General features: G+C 43.9%; 1 protein-coding gene across 2 annotated transcripts in view; it reads right to left on the bottom strand.

Moving 5' to 3' along the window:
* Nucleotides 1–15,136, bottom strand: part of TLDC2 (TBC/LysM-associated domain containing 2) — a 17,125-nt gene extending 1,989 nt beyond the window's left edge. Inside the window, exons 1-6 of one of the 2 annotated variants that reach the window (XM_044447548.1) lie at nt 15,038–15,136; nt 9,879–10,006; nt 5,339–5,482; nt 3,589–3,741; nt 2,308–2,403; nt 915–988 (exon numbers count right to left, since the gene is read on the bottom strand). In XM_044447548.1, coding sequence (XP_044303483.1) covers nt 915–988; nt 2,308–2,403; nt 3,589–3,741; nt 5,339–5,482; nt 9,879–10,006; nt 15,038–15,095 — 653 coding nt within the window. In that variant the 5' untranslated portion in view covers nt 15,096–15,136. The remainder of the gene's footprint in view (nt 1–914; nt 989–2,307; nt 2,404–3,588; nt 3,742–5,338; nt 5,483–9,878; nt 10,007–15,037) is intronic. The other variant, XM_044447549.1, reaches the window with a different exon arrangement.
* Nucleotides 15,137–17,471: the final 2,335 nt, after the last annotated feature.

The following is a 17,471-nucleotide window of genomic DNA, read 5'->3' as shown; positions in this document are numbered from 1 at the left end:
GAGGGAGAGAAGAGTGATGGGGGAAAGAGAAAAGGAAATGTAAGAAGAAAGTAAAGGAAAATTATACATTAATAAATAAAACAGCATGTTGTTGATAGAGCAGAAGGGAAGGAAGCACAAGGGGCCGATCAATTTTTGCAAGTGTTAGGAAGGCACAGTCATGTTGCACTCCTGGGACTTCCTTCTGTTTATACTTAAACACCATGGAACTATGTGGTATTAGCAACTAGACTGCTGCAGCTGTTAGCAGTCTTCTTCCAAGAACACTTCATAGTCGTTGAAATGTACCACTGTGGAAGATGAGAATACGAACTCAGGGCAAATGATTGATAAGTTCACCAAAACTGGTAGACCGCTACTCCAATATCCACTCAAAATATGCACACACGTCATCTGACTTTATGTAATTAAAATGCCAAGCATGTTGATAGGAAAAGAAGTACAAGGAGTAAGAATCTTACATATGCTGTAATGGAACCTATGCAAAAGCAATAATTTTCAGCAAGATCAAGAGTGGGAGGGGGATATCTCCTCAACTGTTTTTATCATGGCTCACATTCTTAGAGTGATCTGCCTGTTACTTCTACCTGTCACTTTTAATTAATAATGCCCTATCTAATTGTAGTCTACCTTAAGTTACATTCATTTCAATGGTTCTACTCTACTAAAGGATAGAAACCTGCATGACTCGCACATGCAAAGAGAACACATATGAAGACAAACATGCTGTTGTAGACCTGTTCTTTGTGACTTGTTAGGAAAATTTGGCTTAGCTTCTTTGGATGATGAAATGTTCCTTTGCTAGGTCATGGTATCAGAACTTGGCTCCAATGAGGCCTTCCACAAGTATTAATTATCAGCTGGGATTGCATTGCAGCATTGCCTTTGCAGGTTAATCTTTGACAGCTACGCACCTGCCTCCACCAATTGCTAGGGAGTCTGCATCTCCTTTCATGAAGAAGGTATTTTTACCTGTCCATTTAAATACCTAGAAAGGGAAGGGAGAAAAGCATATTGTTGATCTACATTGTTGGAACTGAAAAATGCAGCTGAAGAAAACAATTATTCTGATGTTTTCCAAAGCTTGCTTGAAACTTTTTACATACTAGTTCATTTGGTAACTTAACACTGTACCAAACTCAGACCCCAGAAGCAGAGGCAAGATGCACACATGCAGTTGCTGGGGAATGTGGGTGGGTGGGAGCTGCTGTAGTCATGTAGTTCCTGTGTTAGCTGGTTGGCTGCAGTGTGAACACAATGCTGGCTGGACCTTTGGTCTGACCCAGCATGTTCCTGGCCTTTTACATACCTCTTGTAGACCTGTAAAGTGTGAAATCTGACAGAGAAGTAGGATGAGGACCCAAAGAAAAAGAGGTGCAAGTGTGCATATGCCATTTAAGAGAACAATTGTCTGCAGTTATTCAGAAGTTAGTCCTATTGAGTTCAGTGGAATTTATACCCAGATAAGCGTACTGAGGATTACAGCCTAATTCTATGTTTGTATGGGCAGCTTAGCATTTGCTCCCTTTGGGATGCTTCCAAATAAGGCTTTCCTTGTGCAATCTCACTAAAGATTTTTACAGGATATCCAGATGTAGGACTTCTCTGCTTGAGGCACTTTTTGGGCACTCAAGAGCCATCATTCACTGAAGACAGTGGGCCCTTTTCACAATGTTGGCGTCCTCTAGCCTCTCCCATGTTTTCAGCCTTTTTGTGGCCTTTTTAGAGCAAGAAACATCAGCTATTAAATCTGAAACAAGGAATAACCTGGAATGAAAGCCCCCTGAATTGTCACAATCATACTATACTGCATTTATGCCATTAACAGTACCTTGGGTTTGGATTGTAGAATATAGAGACAAACCATGTAGGTGGGGAGTTGTAAAGGGCTGGTTTCCTTTTAATATGCTTCCTTTAAAATAATTTTAAAGCCAAAGCAAAAATGATGACCTAGAACTGAAGGCTTTATTTCCTAGCAATATAAAATACTTTATAAGACTTCCATTTTGTTTTGCTTCCAATTAACAGCAGGAAAGCACAATGATTCAGCTGTACTGAAGTATACGTGTGTGGAAGCAACTGTGATTTGTAAGGATTTACTGAAGACCTTGTCAAATGGTGTTTTGGAACACCAATAGGATCTTTAGTCTTAGAATCTTTAGTTATGGGCCACTTTGCCTCCATGGCAACATGTTGTGAGCAAAATATATATAAATGGTTTAATCCTTGCAGTTGTGGGCGCGCGCGCGCACACACACACACACACACGTAACCTCCATATGTTGGAAAATTATATGGTTGCATCACCTTTAGTTGTGGAGTGAAGGAAAAGAGAAATGTTTCTCCATTGCCATAAAAGTAACTGCTGACATGGATGGCTGTAGAAGAAAAGGCCCCAAATACCTGAAGAGAATATAAGAGAGAGGTATTTCAAATGGCAGGAAAATAGGCATAGGTCTATGTCTGTTCTGTTTGGCATAGGCATGGGGAGACATGAGGATTATTGTGGCCTCTATTCTTCACTAGAGTCCCAAGGTCCGTCAGCCTGGGCCAATGACAAAGTAGTGGATTGCAGATGGGCAAATCACCAGACAAAATTGTGGCAGTGTCCACACACCACAACAAACAACTCTGCATGGTTACCATGATTCACATCTTTTTACTATGAACTTTCTGACAATCAAGTAGTTTTTACATTGTCGTGGTTTCCATTTTCCCAGCTCCTCCCACTGTTTGCCTGTATGCCATCAGATCCTGTAAATCCAAACCCAAGATGCATCACTCCCCCTGGAGCAGCCCCTGCATTTACCACCCTTTCCAGGGGACTCTTCGGTAGTTGCATACCAGGACAATGGAAACCATGATCCTGAGGTTCAGACAACATGATAAGCCATGGTGGCAAAGAAAAACCATAGAACAGATCATTGTTTCTTATCATGGTTTCTAAAGCCCAAATTTGTCATGATGAAATATTATAACTGGGTTCAGACAACATAGCAGAATCAACAATGGTAAACAACAACAACAACATGGCTTGTCCTGTTGTCTGAACCTAGCCTATTTCTCAGGAGGCACTCTGACCCTCAAGCAACAAAGATGGTTCTAGGTGCACTCCAAGCTGCAAACCTGCTTCAGTTGGGGGGGGGAGGGGTGTATCCTCACCCAGAATAACTTGAGCATTCTCCATCTGATTTGGAGAACCACCCACTAAAAGCATTTCAGTTTTGCCTGGAATGAGCTTCAGTTTGCTAGCCTTCAGCCCATTGTCACAGGTAGGCACTGATTTAGCACATCCTGGTGGACATAAAAAGAAGCAAGAGTTGCAAACTGAGGGCAGCACACTCAAAACTCCAGATGACTGAGCTCAACAGTTTCATTTAAAGATATTGTTATAATATACATGCCAGTTACTGCTTTATCCAATGCTGAATTGACAGAAGGCAGTTCCTTCCCCCCTACTGTCTTCTGTACCCCCAAAAAAGCATGTACAGTGTGTTTGCTTATGAAGATCAATTACCTTCTTGTGAGCACCACCTTTGAGCAGATAGCAGGTTTGATTTGCTATCCTTTGAGGCTATCCCTGATTACCTTGCCATCGGTGTCTCTGATAACCAACAACACAGGGGAGGCCAAGTCACGCATGGTTCGATACATAGTCTTCAGGCTAAATCCATCCCTTGCTGTGCAGTAGACAAGGTTCCATGGGTGACCAGTCACTCGCAGAGGGAGGTGTGGTGCAAGCTAAAGAGGTACCATACATAGAAGGTCAGTTCTCCCCTTGCTCTGCAGACTGTTACAGTGGAGCCAGGGTTCGAAGTAGAGCGGCTTAAGTTCAGCAGGGACAATGATGTTACTGCCACTCCCCTCAGGCTCCCGTTTCCTGTGAACTTAGCTGCAATCCTTATAGTACCAGGTAGAGGGTGTGTGTGTGTGTGTTGGGGGGAATGGATTTTCCCAGCAGCAATATCTTGTTACCCTGCAGTAATGCAAAATATTCTGGGGTGGCTTTCCCTGGGGGGAAAGCTATGTTAGAACTGGCTCTTCCCTGCAGAAACTGCCTTGGCAGTGAAGGTCTCCTTATTTGGTGCAGGGCTTCTTGCTTGCTGCTTCCTGGAGCCTGTTCCTGGATCCTGCTCCTAAGGTACCTGCTTCTGTTTGCATAGCTTCTTTGGGTTTTGACCTCCAGCATACTTGACTATACTTTTGCCTATTGGACTGGACTTACTTTGCCCTTCTGTCTACTTCTGATGCTGACCTTGGATTGTTGGATAGAGATTTGGATTTTGTTGGAATTAGAGCTTGGACTTTAGCCACCAGTGCTGACAGTTGTGACAATTTGGTGCCCTGCACATGTTTTGGACTACAATTCCTATAAGACCCAGCCAGCATACCTAGTGGCCAGGGATTATGGGAGTGGTTTTCCAAAGCATCTGGAGAGCAACAGCTTGTCCACTCTTGCAGTAGCCCAGCGGTATATCTTTCTGCTTGGTAGCTCAGGTCCTATATCTAACCTTGGACATTGGTTCCCCTTCACACCCATGGCAACTTCTGAATATCACCTGCTGTGAGGTTCTGGGACAGCACCAGGGCTCCCTCTTCTGGCCAGAGACCATAATAGCAGCCCTGGTGGTTGCAGGACTGGGTCCACAGTCAATTGCAGCCACCTGGAATGTTATGAGCACCACCCGGGATCTCTGAGGCAAGAGCTATATAAGAATTGGCTCTTCCCTTCAGACGCTGCCTCAGCAAGAAAAGGTCTTGATGTTGTTGGAGCTCCCTGTGCCTTCTGGAAGCTCTGCCGGTCACCTTGCTCCTGCTTCTGGACCATGCCTGGCTTCACCTGCTCCAGCTTCCACTCCAGTCCCAGGTATCTGCTTTTCCTTGGCTTGTCTCTCTGGCTTTCAACTTCTGACTGGCATTGTCTGCTCTGCTCTATTTGGGTTGGCCTACATTGCACTTCTGTTACCCACCTTGATCTCTGGGCTGTCTGACTGCAATGTGGAATGAGCCTGTATATTGTACTGGTTGTTTGGGTCCTGCTGCCTTGACCTGATACCCAGCCACCCATGCCCTGGATGCTGACACTTGCTCAGAGGGGAATATGAACCCTTTGGTGAAGGCCACATTTATCCTGCCAAAATATGCTTATAAGAGGGTCAAAATTCTAAATGGCAGGCATTGGCTATGGTAAATGCATGGAAGTCATGCAGGAGGATAAGGATCGCAGCCAGAAGATGCAGCAACAATGCTGAATCTCTGGCGATGAGGGTATGCCCAGCTCGTTACCCTTCTCAAGGAACAATGGAGAAGCCTCTCCTTCATTGGGAAGGGAACTCACCTTCTGAATTTCTTCTGAGTGCATTATGTTGCTTTGTCCATTCAGCACAGGCTTGTAAAATTCTTCTTCAAACAAAGCTGGCTCCTCCTGTGCAACCTCTTCCTCAGGTTCTACAGACAGGGTTTCCTCCAGCAGGCTGGGCTGCTAAAAGGGATGGGGAAAAGAATCATGCAACAGCCATGTTTGCCTGAGTTGATTTTAATGATTCAGTCAATAATGTTCTATCCTGTTATTAAAAGAATACCTCTCGCAGAGAATAAAAACACAAAGCCATGTTAGTGAATCTAGTCTGAGAGTTGTCATCCAAAACCTTTGAGGGGCCACCTGGTTGGGGAGGATGGATCTACAGCATGGAGCCCTCCAGACATGTTGGGCACATCTATTCATTGACCATGCTGCCTGGAAGATGATCAGGGTTGCAGTCCAACACATCTGGAGAGCATCATTTTGAAGAAGGATGGTGTAGATTCATCATCATACTTATGCCCTCCAGATGCTTTGGATAACAATGTGCAGAATTTCTGACTATTAGACGTGCTGGCTGGGCTGCTGGAAGCTGAAGATCAAAACGCCTGGGGAAAGGATGATGCGTAATAAAGAATGAGAACCCTTCACATGTGCAGATTGCTAAACATACATGCAGCATACACAGGCTGAGAAGCTGTGTTTAGTTGCTTAAGACAATTTCCACCTAACTTTGAGTTGGACTGTGGCCTGTATTTTGTAGGTCAAAATCAACTTTCTCAGATGCATAGTATGTTGACCATAGATGGACTTGTTCATTGAGGTGACTGGCTTTGACATGCTGAAGACCTAAGGCAGACACTCATCCTGGAAGAAAACTGTGCTGAGGCAACTTGAATTGCAATCTTGCAGTGTGTCTATGTTCCAAAACTTCCAAAAAACCAGTTGCCCCACTAGAAGAATCGGTCTATGATGGCCTCATGATACAGATATCTCCATGTGCTTTCTAGCTAGTATTCAGAAAATATGTAAGAAGAGACCTCGAGTAGCCAGCAGCATGCATGTGCTACGGGTTCTGGTAAAGCTGCACTCAATCAGGAAGTGTATGTCTGGTAAATTTGCATCATTCCTGTATACTTTTCTTGCCTTCTCCCAGCTGTAAAGAATTATAGAGGGAGGATATGGGTTTGGAGCAGGGCTGGGGAATGTGTCTTGATGTTGCTGAACTTCAATCTCGTCAGTCCTAGCTAATATAGCCAATGGTGAAGAACAGCGGGAGCTACACTGCAGGATCACACATTCACAATCTTTTGCTTAGAGATAACAAAAGGAAATGTTTGTAGGGCGCCCTGTCTGGACCAAGAAATACAAAAATGCTGTATATATGTTTATACCAAAGTATAAAAACAGTTCTCAGTATGGGAGTGTGCTGCCTCAAGGAAAAGCGACAACACCCAGTATCAGCACTGCTCTTTGAACCCTGTTTCACCTTATGAACTCTGCCTTCCCACCTGCTTCCTCAATTCCTGTCTTTTCCTCCTCTGATGCATCAACTTGGCCCTGGGAACATACCACCCAATTAAAGAGGAACTCTGCTTTCTACCTTCCTCACTCCTGGGGTTGCAGCCAGATCCATCTGACTAAACAGCCAAGGCAGTTATTGATCTGTATCACTTTAAGTATATGGACATTAAGAGTCTATCCACTAAATAGCTTGGGGAGCTCAGCAAGAGTGACAGTTGAAGGTATATTGCTCAGCTACACTGATGGTGATAAAGCTTCTCAGCTTCAGAATCTGAAGAAGTCATTGTTTGGCAAATTAGCTTCCTGGCTAATTATATCTTTGGTACAAAGAGTATGAAATCATCCTGCCTGGGACTGGTTCTTTAGATGTGTCCTGGGGTGGGCACCTACCGGCTGGTTGAGGTACTGCAAAATCCTCTGGGGTGCCACTTCCTGCCAGCCCGTTGCATGACCAGGAGGCACTTCGAACCCATGTGCAAAGGTTCATTGTGACACAGCAACTCCCGATACTGTTGCATGAGGTTGGTTGCAGTTTCCTCCACTCTCTTGCACCTCTTGATGACAAGTGTGGAGGAATTTTCTACAAGGAGACTGGAATTTTGCAACCACTAATCCCCAATTTGTATCCTCAGATTAAATTATGCCAATCTCTGAATGACCTTTGTGGAGTCTCTTTAGTGAGAATTTGAGCAGGACTGCACTTGTACTTTTGTGAGATCTGTATCGGGAGGAGATCCAATTTAGCACGCTCTTCACGGATTTTTCCTGTCAAGCACTATTAGGTTTTTAGTTTCTTAGAAATGCTTTCCATTGCAGCAAAGTGGACAGGAATGGAAAGTACATAGAGAGATTGTGTCGTTATATAGTTTAGTCGTTAGGTGGCACTAGACTTTGATCCAAGCACAGCCTTCAGTTTCCTGTTGCTGTTTTGTCTTATTTAAGAGGGGGAACGAGCTTGCCTAGCTTCCTAAGTCGTGGGTCTTCTAAACTTACTATGACATGGTAAGAGACTCATTATTTGCAGTTCACAACAGTCTGAAATTACAATGCAACATAAAACTGCAGAGGCAGATACTATAGAAGCAGAGTCTTTAAAATAGACTTTAAGGAAAGCTAACACATAGCAGCTTGCTGAAATAGAGATGCCTTCATTAACCAACAGAGGATTTCCAGAAGGGACCATCTGCACCTCACAGGGTCAGGTGTTTCACAGTAGCAGTGCAAGCATTAAGAAAGACTTATTTCTTGTTACTATCAACCATGGCTTGACTCTAGGTGTGACATGGAAAAGAACCTCTCCATCTTAACTTGGAAGTGGGCAGGCTGGTCTGAGAGGAGGTGATTCCTCACATATTCTGAACTGCAGGTGATGATCAAGCACAGACCCCAATTTTCTGTTAGCTGTTCCTGACAAAAATGCCCCTATTTTCCCTGTCTTTTACATTGGGATACCTTTGAAATATGTGCCCATAGGTATCCCAGACTCTTTAGATTGCAGCTGCCTTTTCAGAGTTTGTTGAACTTAGATATTTAAGTTGAATGTACCCCAGTAGTAAGGCACATCCATGTAAATGCGAATACGCATTGATTTAAAGACCAACCTAATGTCTTGCATTCCTGCTGTGAATGTTTCTTTAGATGGTAATAGTTACACACATAGTAATTGATGCTGAATATGTTTGAGTTTGCAGTTATTCTACAACAGTAAGTACAAGTAGATCCACTGTGAGATTCATCCTAGTCATTTTGTTGTTGCTATTTGAAGTAAACTAATTGATCAGCTTGCTAATGCTTCAGAGTTGATTTGGGAAGGGCTAGTGCAGGGTAAATGAATATCCTGAGAGGGAGAGGCAAGCAGAGAGCAAGGTGGAGGGATCTCAGATTGTGAGGGCTGAATTACAAGGGCAGGGGTATTACAAGCGCTTGGGGTATTCAAAAAGTTGGAGCACATGGAGGTACGATAGGAGTGTTATGAGTACTCAGAGGTGATGGAATGCATGGAAGTGAGAAATGAATTACGCTCTGGATCTGGAGGGCTAACGTTTAACAGTTTGCCTAATGGGGGGCTAGGTCATGGTCTTGTTCTTGCATGAGTTGGAGTGGTTCTTCATTTGATTTAGCAATGCCCACAAGCAGCATTAGCTTGGACCCTGTTGTGGTGCATCCCTGTAGCCCCCTGAAGGGGGATCTTTGCACTCTGTCCCCCTGATGAGAGCTAGCAGAGAGGAGGGGCACAGCAGGGGGTGGTCAGCAAAGCCACCAGTCCAAGTAGCAAATTCTGCATTTGTACAGAGGACATATGGCATATAGGCTGATCAGGCTAAGGGTACCAGGGGTAGGAGCTGAGAAGGGGGTGGCATTCACAGAAGTTGGAATCCCCCTGCCAATGTTCGATATTTGCCATGATGCAAAAATTCACGCCGGAGACAGTGATGAGGTTCAGCTTGGGGCTCTGCTCTTTCATTGCACCACTGCTGTATCAAGGTTCTAGCCACCTCTTTGCACCGTATGTATGGCAGGAGAGCAATGGGGGGGGGGTGCATCAGCACGCATGGACTCGTATGTGATGAGTCAGCTTAGCTTGCCTTAATATATGGCAGCCTGTCCTGTGCCAAGCCACAAGTCATGCTGCAAAGGTGCATCCATTCACAGGGTGATGGTCGATCATTTCATTGGTAATTGCTTTTGGGAACAAGGCCAAACTGTACTCCTGAATCACAGCTTCCACTTCAGAGTTGGTTTGTGCCAGCCTTTGTCATGGTGGTTTTAACCTAGATCATCATGTTAAGTTTGGGCTGCCTTCTCACATTTCTGGCTTGCCCAGATTTGAAGTTGCCTCTTGGGCATTTCCTTTTTCCATCAGGATTTATACATTTCAGGCCTGTCAACCTCTGTACACGGTGGCAATAAGTGGCAACTCCACCCTTTGCTGCATGATGCCTGATGGTTTGAGAGAGACAGATGATGAAAGGGAGAGCTACCGCAGCAGGATTAGCTGAGCATTTTACTCTTCATGATTTCAACCCTAAGAAATATTCTCTGCAGTACTTACCAGAAGAATGTAGCCACAGCGTGGAGTTTTCATCCTTCCTGTGATTGTCCAAAGCAGGGTCGCAACAGAAGCGCTCTTTTCAGGAAGCAAGGCAGGAAGAGAGTGGAGAGCAGGTGTCTGCCAATAGCCTGTGAAGAACACTCCCCTGTAAACACTGTACTTTCTTCCCTCTCCGTAAGCGAGCGCTCTCAGCTGCTGTCACCTGAGATACCGCTGCTAAACCAACCCTGCTCCTGTTGTCTACCTGCGCTTCTGAAACAAGTACCAGAATAGGGTGGTGGTAGTGGGGAGATTGGCCAGAAACCAGCTTTTGAGAAAATAGCAGGCTGAGGCTCCAGAAAAACTACCGGCTGAACCTGGTGTCCTGTAAGGAGGTGCGTGTGTGTGGGCGTGCAAATGACCAGGGAGTCGTACAGAAGGATGCTTTGAAAAGTATGGAGCACAAGAGTAGGTTAATGTTTACATGAATTACCATCCTGCGGCAAAATAAAGCTGCTGCAAGCCTGGGCACCCGCAGATCAGTGGGATTTTTCTCTGGAATCAGGCTTGCAAGCCAGTTTTTCATTGCTCCTGTTACTATCTTACTCTTCCTCTAAGGCAAGAATGGACTGCGATCCTTTTCAGGCCTTACCAGTATGGCCAGTGGCTAGGGATGTGCGTGACTGGTGAGCTGGATGTCTGTGTGTGGGATCAGACCTAGGTCTTTCTCATTGGACTCAGCCATTGTGGGTTGCCACAACACAGATGGGTCCAGTTAATAGCAATAAATTAGAATGTCCACAAGAGAAAAATGCAGTCTTGGGGTTTGCATGGAAATAAACACAAGTAGCTGAGACCTCACACATCCCCCCCTCAAAAAAGGTGGGGGGGGCACTTGTGGAACAGATTGTCAAAGTCTGAACATACCACATGCAGAGGGGTTTTGAAATTCGCCTGATGGTGTGAACCCAAGCTAAAAGACTAAAGGACAGACTCTTGCTATGTAATGCAGTATCCTATGTCCACAGGTGCCCCTTTCTCTTTTTGCACATGTTCACTCTGCATTTCCTGTCCTGCAACTCCTGTGTCTTTTCTTAAAGGCATGAACAAGGTTCAGTTTACAGGTCTACTCCCCCAGAGACCTCCCTGAGCCCTCAGATAATCTTTAGGGTCCTTTCTCTGGATTTCCCCACCAAATAAGGGAAGGTGGGTGGCTAATATGATGTCAGCCTTTTCAGTGGTGATGTCCCACTTGCAGAATAAAGTCCCACCAAGGCTTCTCCCAAACTCTCAGCATGCTGCAGGAGCAGAGCTGGGTGGAGTGATGCTGGCATTGTAGGCCCTTTTATAGGGTTAAACTTAGTGCCGTTAATACTTGCTGTCCCTGCTGTTGCTTTGATAACTTGATTTTATTCTATAATGGTTTAACTTTCACATCATGCATTATTCTGTTATCTTTTATGGTCTTAACCTCTGGTCTGTGAGTGTTCAGAGAATTTCAGCTACTGGGCAGTATAGAAATGTGGTAAGTAAATATTGTGAATGTAACTTGTAATCAGCCCCTTATATTGTCTGCTAAATAAAGGGTTAAGAGTTCACTAGCGTTAAGTGATCTGTCAAATCTTAATGAGAGGGAGAAGGGCTTAGTGACCATATTTCCTCAGAATGCAAATACTGTGCAGCTCTGTTAAGGAACAGGAGATGTTTGAAACAAAGGCATAAGCATACAGTCTCACTTAGATATGGCACCCAGCACTATTTAGCTCAGCCTGGTGCCCTCCAAATGTGATTTAGGCTAGGTTAGATGCTAGGTAGGGAACCAGTGCAGAGATGGAAGATTTATGGGCAGGGCTTCCCAGGTCCAGCACAGAAGCAACCACAGCTCCACACATGATTAACTCAGCAAATATACTGACTCAAAGTAATATTTATTCCTGTGAGAAAGTTGTGTGGGTAAGGTTGAGGATGGTGCTTAGGAGCAGCTGGGAATATGGCATGGAAAACAGGCGCCCAATTTTTATGATTAGCATTTCATTGCTAAGAAAGTTGCATCTCACGCACAAGTATTTACCCCAGGAATAGGCAGCCTGCACTCCAGAGTGGTCCTGTCCTCAGGAACTGGTAGTATGGCCTCAAAGAGGGTATAGTTACTGTAGAAGAGTCATGCAAATGATCCCACGGTAACATGCAAATTACTGTGCTTTATGAGTCATAGGGTTAACTCTTTTGTGGGGTCAAGGCTTGAGAGAGTTTAGTTTCCCTAAAATTCATTTATCCACACACATTGGTGGACTTAGCTTATAATTTTAGTTTCTGAATGTAATAATCTTTACACACAAATCCTTGATCAGGGTTGGGTGTGATGCTTCTGACATATCATGAGAAGTCAAAACTCACTGGAGAAGGCAATCTTGCTAGAGAAATTCAAAGGCAGAAGAAAAGTAAGACTAATGTCAGTCTTGAGTTTACAAGAGCTGGGCAGAGCTGTTTTAGCCTATACCTGCTATCAGTTCTAGCCAGCGTAATCAATGATGAGGACTGGTGGGAGTCATAGGCCAAAACATCTGGAAGACCATAAGTTGCTCACCCAGCTTTAAATGGGAATGCCCATTTCTTCACTTACTTCAGAAGGGGTAGGCTAGTTTTACTATATTTGAGGAACCTTGTCTGCCCAAAAATCCTACTCTGATAGCACCACTACCTGCACATACAGTCTCTATGGTATACGAAAGCTTTTCACAGGGGTGTAGTGAGGTGGCAGGCTCGGGCAACCCCATCTGAGGATACAAAATTGGGTGCAGCAGGGCCCACTAGTATTAGCTGCCACCACTGAGAGTTAAACAAACCTAGTGTCTACCACTCCCAAAATGGACAACCACAAAAGGCTGTTCTTTTTCCTTCCATCCATCTGCCTTCAGGCATAATTGTGCTAATCTTGGAAGACAGCAAGACAAGGGAGAGACAGAACTGACAGCAAAGCTCTCCATGTGCTTCGATCTATGCCCATAAAGTTATGTTTCTTCCCATGCTGGCCCTTACGTATAAGAATCACGAAACATTTCCCAGAATGCCAAGGGCATTCTTGGCCTACTGTGGCCCTACAGGTGTAATGATTGGATTGTTAAACTGACATTTAGGAGCTAGTGTGTCATGATGGTTAGAGGGCTGGATAGGAATTTGGGAGATCCTATTTGGCCATGAAGCTAGCTGGATAATTTTGGGTTAGTTCCAGATTCTCAGCCTAACCTACCTCACAGGGTTGCTGTGATGACAAAATGGAGAACAATTATGCAAGCTACCCTGGGTTCCTTGCAAAAAGAGCAGGATATAAAAAAATGAATGAATGAATGTGGTAGGTCTGAGGATTCCAGGATCTACTTTATTTTCCTCCTCAAACTCTGAGGTCCAGCGACCAGAACAAGGTGTCAAATATTTTATGGGTACAGATAGACATTTCAGTCTGAGTATATCTGAGCACATGCTCAGTACAGAAACTGTTTTCATTGCCGAAAATGAGTTTACAGCCCTTTCATTTTAAAGTGTTTTCATCTATAGATTTTTTAGCATTATGTTGCAAGTTGCTTTGAGAGCTTAGCTTGGTGGGAAGGTGACTAAGAAGTGTTGCAGTTGTTGCTATTATTATTAATGCACAATCATCCATACTGATTTAAAGTATATAGAGCTGCCTGACACTTTCTCCTGGTGTTAGATATATTCACTCCACCCTCTTCTTCTCACAGTAATCTCCTTGCTTGAAATTCTTCACCTTTTCCTGTGTGCTTAATGTAAGGATACAAAGAGAGCCATGCTGGATCTAACCAAAGGCTGATCAAGTTTTGCTTTCTGCTCACACAGTGGCCGAGCAACCTGCTGTGGGAAACCCACAAGTAGACCATCTACAATAGTCTCTTCCTGATTATGATCCCCAGCAACTGATATGTAGAGGCATGCTGCCCTGAGACTAGAGTAACATAATGCCATAATGACTAGTAGCCACTGATAGTCCTTTAAAGCCACACAAGTTTATTGCCATTGCTCTATCCATTGTTTAACTATACACCATGTTATGGTCCTTCTCCCACCATGTTGCTTCATGAGATGGCTTCAAGTTCCTGGAGGTCGTCAGAGGGAGAAAAAGTCTCCCTGTCCAGGTTCTCTACACCATAGTTCATTTTGTTACACCTCTATCATGTCTGCATGTGCCCACTTTAAGTTAAATAGTTCCAGACTCTGCTTTCTAAACTAAAGAATCCCAGATGTTTTCTCTTTGGAAAGAGGTTTCCTTGACCATTTTGATGCCTTTTGGGGGCATCTTAACTCTACAATATATTTTCTTAGGTGTGGTGACCAGAAATGTAGATGGTATTCCAAGCATGATTGTACCATAGATTTGTGTAAGGGCAATATGATATTGGCAGCTTTATTTTCAATTCCTTTTCCAATCATGAACAAGCTGGAATCTGCCTTTTTCAGGGCAGCTGCAAATAGTCCCTTGTTCACTTTTATGGGAGATGGGAAGCCAGCAGTGCAGTTATCTGCATGCCTACCCAAAACTGCTGCCAGCACTGTTGGACAGTGCTGTCGTCCCAGTCCAAAGCATGATGGAGCGACATGTTGTGCTACAGCTCCTGATCATCTCCTTTGGTTCCAGTTAAACTCTTATGATAGGCATTCTGTACCATTCTAAGAGGGCATTTAGGCCACAATCTTACACCCACTTAACTGGAAGTAAATTTCATTGAACCCAGTAGGGCTTACTAAGAAGGCATGTAAAGGACACAGCTAGCTAATTAGATAGATGCTAAGATGGCATTTCTTCTACATTCACAGCATATTTCTTCCAGTCCTATGAAGGGTAGTCACTTTCTGCAATACATGCTCTTCCTCCTCCTCTATAGGCTTTACTTCCAATTAACTTTTTAAATTTATTGAATCAGTGTATACGCCAGTTACCGTATCAAAAGAGATCACAATGCAGTTTACCAAAACAGATTAAAATACATCATAATCAATTAAGATTTCATCAGTTACATTGATTCAACACCAAAGCTAAAAACACAATGACTAAGCATACTAATGTTGTCCTTTTTCACTATCTCACCTACAGCACTTGTTATTGAAGAAGACGGGTAAAACACACATGCACTCAGGAAAAGTGACTGAATGTACATGATACTCACATTTATGTGAACAGGGTTTCTTGGGAGACTTCTCTGAAAGGACAGTGGTAGGTCCCATGCAGGATCCTTTGCTCGTTGAATGGAGAATTGTTGTGGAAACCCCTACAAACCTACAAAAAACATCACATCAGCTCTGTGGTCTCATTGCTCTGGAAAGAAGTTGTCTGTGGATGGTTACTAAAAGTGCATCTGGACTGTGAATGGACATCTAGTTCTGTCCAGCCTATCCTGCCAAATCCATCTTCTGTGCCCGAGGCCTCTTGCCTGGTGGTTGGCCACTCACAGAGCACAACCCATTATTTTAGGATCAACAGTCAGGTTGCTGCAAGTGTTGCTATTTCTAACAATGATGTTGCAATGTATGTGTTGTCTGTAAACCTACTGGCGTGATAAGGCCAAGGGCTGGTGCTTCTTTTTCCATTTCCTAGCTCACTCCCTGTGGCTGCAGCAAGTTATCACTTGTCTTGAGATGGCAACATTGCTGTTCACTGAGGAAGTCAGGCGGCAAATTGTGAATTCCTGGTGCTTAATGGACTTAATACAGAGTCAGTTCTCCTGACCAGTCTGCTTCAATATCAGGAATGTGCACAAAATGATAAGTTGGTCAGTGCCACACACTTAGTTCTCATTGCCCAAGCTGCCAGAATCTGAACCACAGAGGGTACCAATGTCTTTAAATGTCTCTGAGGCATTGCACAAGGATTGTGCTTCGTCTTCAGTTCCCTTGCCAGTCCTCCTGCCCAACTCCCTCCCATCACCTGATGCAGCCAGGAGGACTCTCTTCTTTTTTCTTGTTGGTCCATGCAGGTGGGTGGAGTGGATGGGATGGAAGATGGGGGAAATGCTTGGGGCGGGAGGCACAGTGGGAACCACCTTGCTGGGTACCTTGAAATGCATTCCATAATGCTGCTGGAAAGGCAGCCCTTCTCAGGCCAGATTCAAGAGCACCGTTATGCATTACTGCATAGCTGTCTAAATAGAAGTGAAGATATATTGTTTTGCAAAGAAAGCAATCTTTGAGGTAAGACATTTGAACAAGGACTTGCAATATACTAGAGAAAGCAGTTCATTAATAATTGCTTGCATCCAGGCTAAATTAGACCTTGAGGGACGAGAATAGCAATGTTTGGCTTAGGATGCAATCCTGTGCATGTTTAGAAAGAAAAAGAGTCTTACAAGCCAGGATTGTGCCTTTAGCCTGGATTCAATCCATTGTATCTTCCTTCATAGAATAATACTTGCATCTATTTTTAGACACAGGAGCTGCTCATGGAAAATTAGTACACAGGGAAATGGTAAAGAGAAGTGAAAGTTATGTACAACTAGGATTTTCTACAGAGGATTTGGCTGACCAAATACAAACGATAATATGAGTTTCTCTCTCGCTATTTTTCTGTTGTGTGTGTGCTTTTATAGTTCGTTATTCTGTTTTGATTTCAAATATTTTTCCTCTCTGAGTTTTGGGAAAAAGATGGCCAAGGAATGTACTGAATAATGATTTACCCAATAAGGTCATTGCGGAGATGAGGGTAAGGATTGTAAACCATGTTGCAATTTACAGAGGTTACTACGGTTGCCATTTATGATCCTGTTTTATAAGAAAAAGGCAAGATGCACCTGGCCTTTTCTAGTAAGAGGTTCCTCAAACTTTTTGTCATTCGGCTGCTTTGTGTGATCAAGGAGCACACTGTGGGTTATTTAAACCATGGTGAGCTGTGAGATGTGTTGCTGTATGCCAGCCAGAATTTTATTTATTAGACTTATGTCCTGCCTTTTTTTTCTTGCAGAGAATTCAAAGAGGCTTACCTAATTTCCCCTGCTCTCTATCCTATCCCCACAACAACAACCCTGTGAGGTAGGTTGGGCTGAGAGTCTGACTGGTGCAAAATCATCCAGTTGGTGCCATGGCTGAGTGGGAAGCAGGACTCAGACCGCCCGAGTCCTAGTCCCAGCTCTTTACCACTACATTACACTTGCATAGTCAAACTCTGACTGGGGGTTAGCATTGTATTTGAACCCTCACGTTACCCTATAAGAAAAGATGCATTGTTTAGCCTGGCATAACCCATGAATATATAAAATAGCAGCTGATGTTGACCTCAGCTATCATGGCTTAAACAACCCATGGTGGTCAGTTTTGAATGTGCAAACCAGTTCATTCTGTACCTGCAAGGTGTCATTTCTGGGGAAAGTTTCTGCCCAAGGAAGACCTTGGAGAATGGCTGCCAGCTGAAGTCCGCTAAAGATAAACAGTCTGAATTCCTTACTATTAAGCAGATTTTGTACCTATTGCCATAGATAAGAGGGTTATAATTTCATGTAGGGTGCTCATTGGCCTCACAATTTGGATCCTAGTGTTTTCTTATTTCCCAGATCCTGCAGTAACCCTCTGACTCCTCATCTGTGGCATGGTAACCAGAGGGTCCAAAATTCC

Source organism: Varanus komodoensis, unplaced genomic scaffold (genome assembly GCF_004798865.1).
Source record: "Varanus komodoensis strain SLA01 unplaced genomic scaffold, ASM479886v1 scaffold52, whole genome shotgun sequence".
NCBI lineage: Eukaryota > Metazoa > Chordata > Lepidosauria > Squamata > Varanidae > Varanus > Varanus komodoensis.
This window is presented reverse-complemented; position numbering and strand designations above follow the sequence as displayed.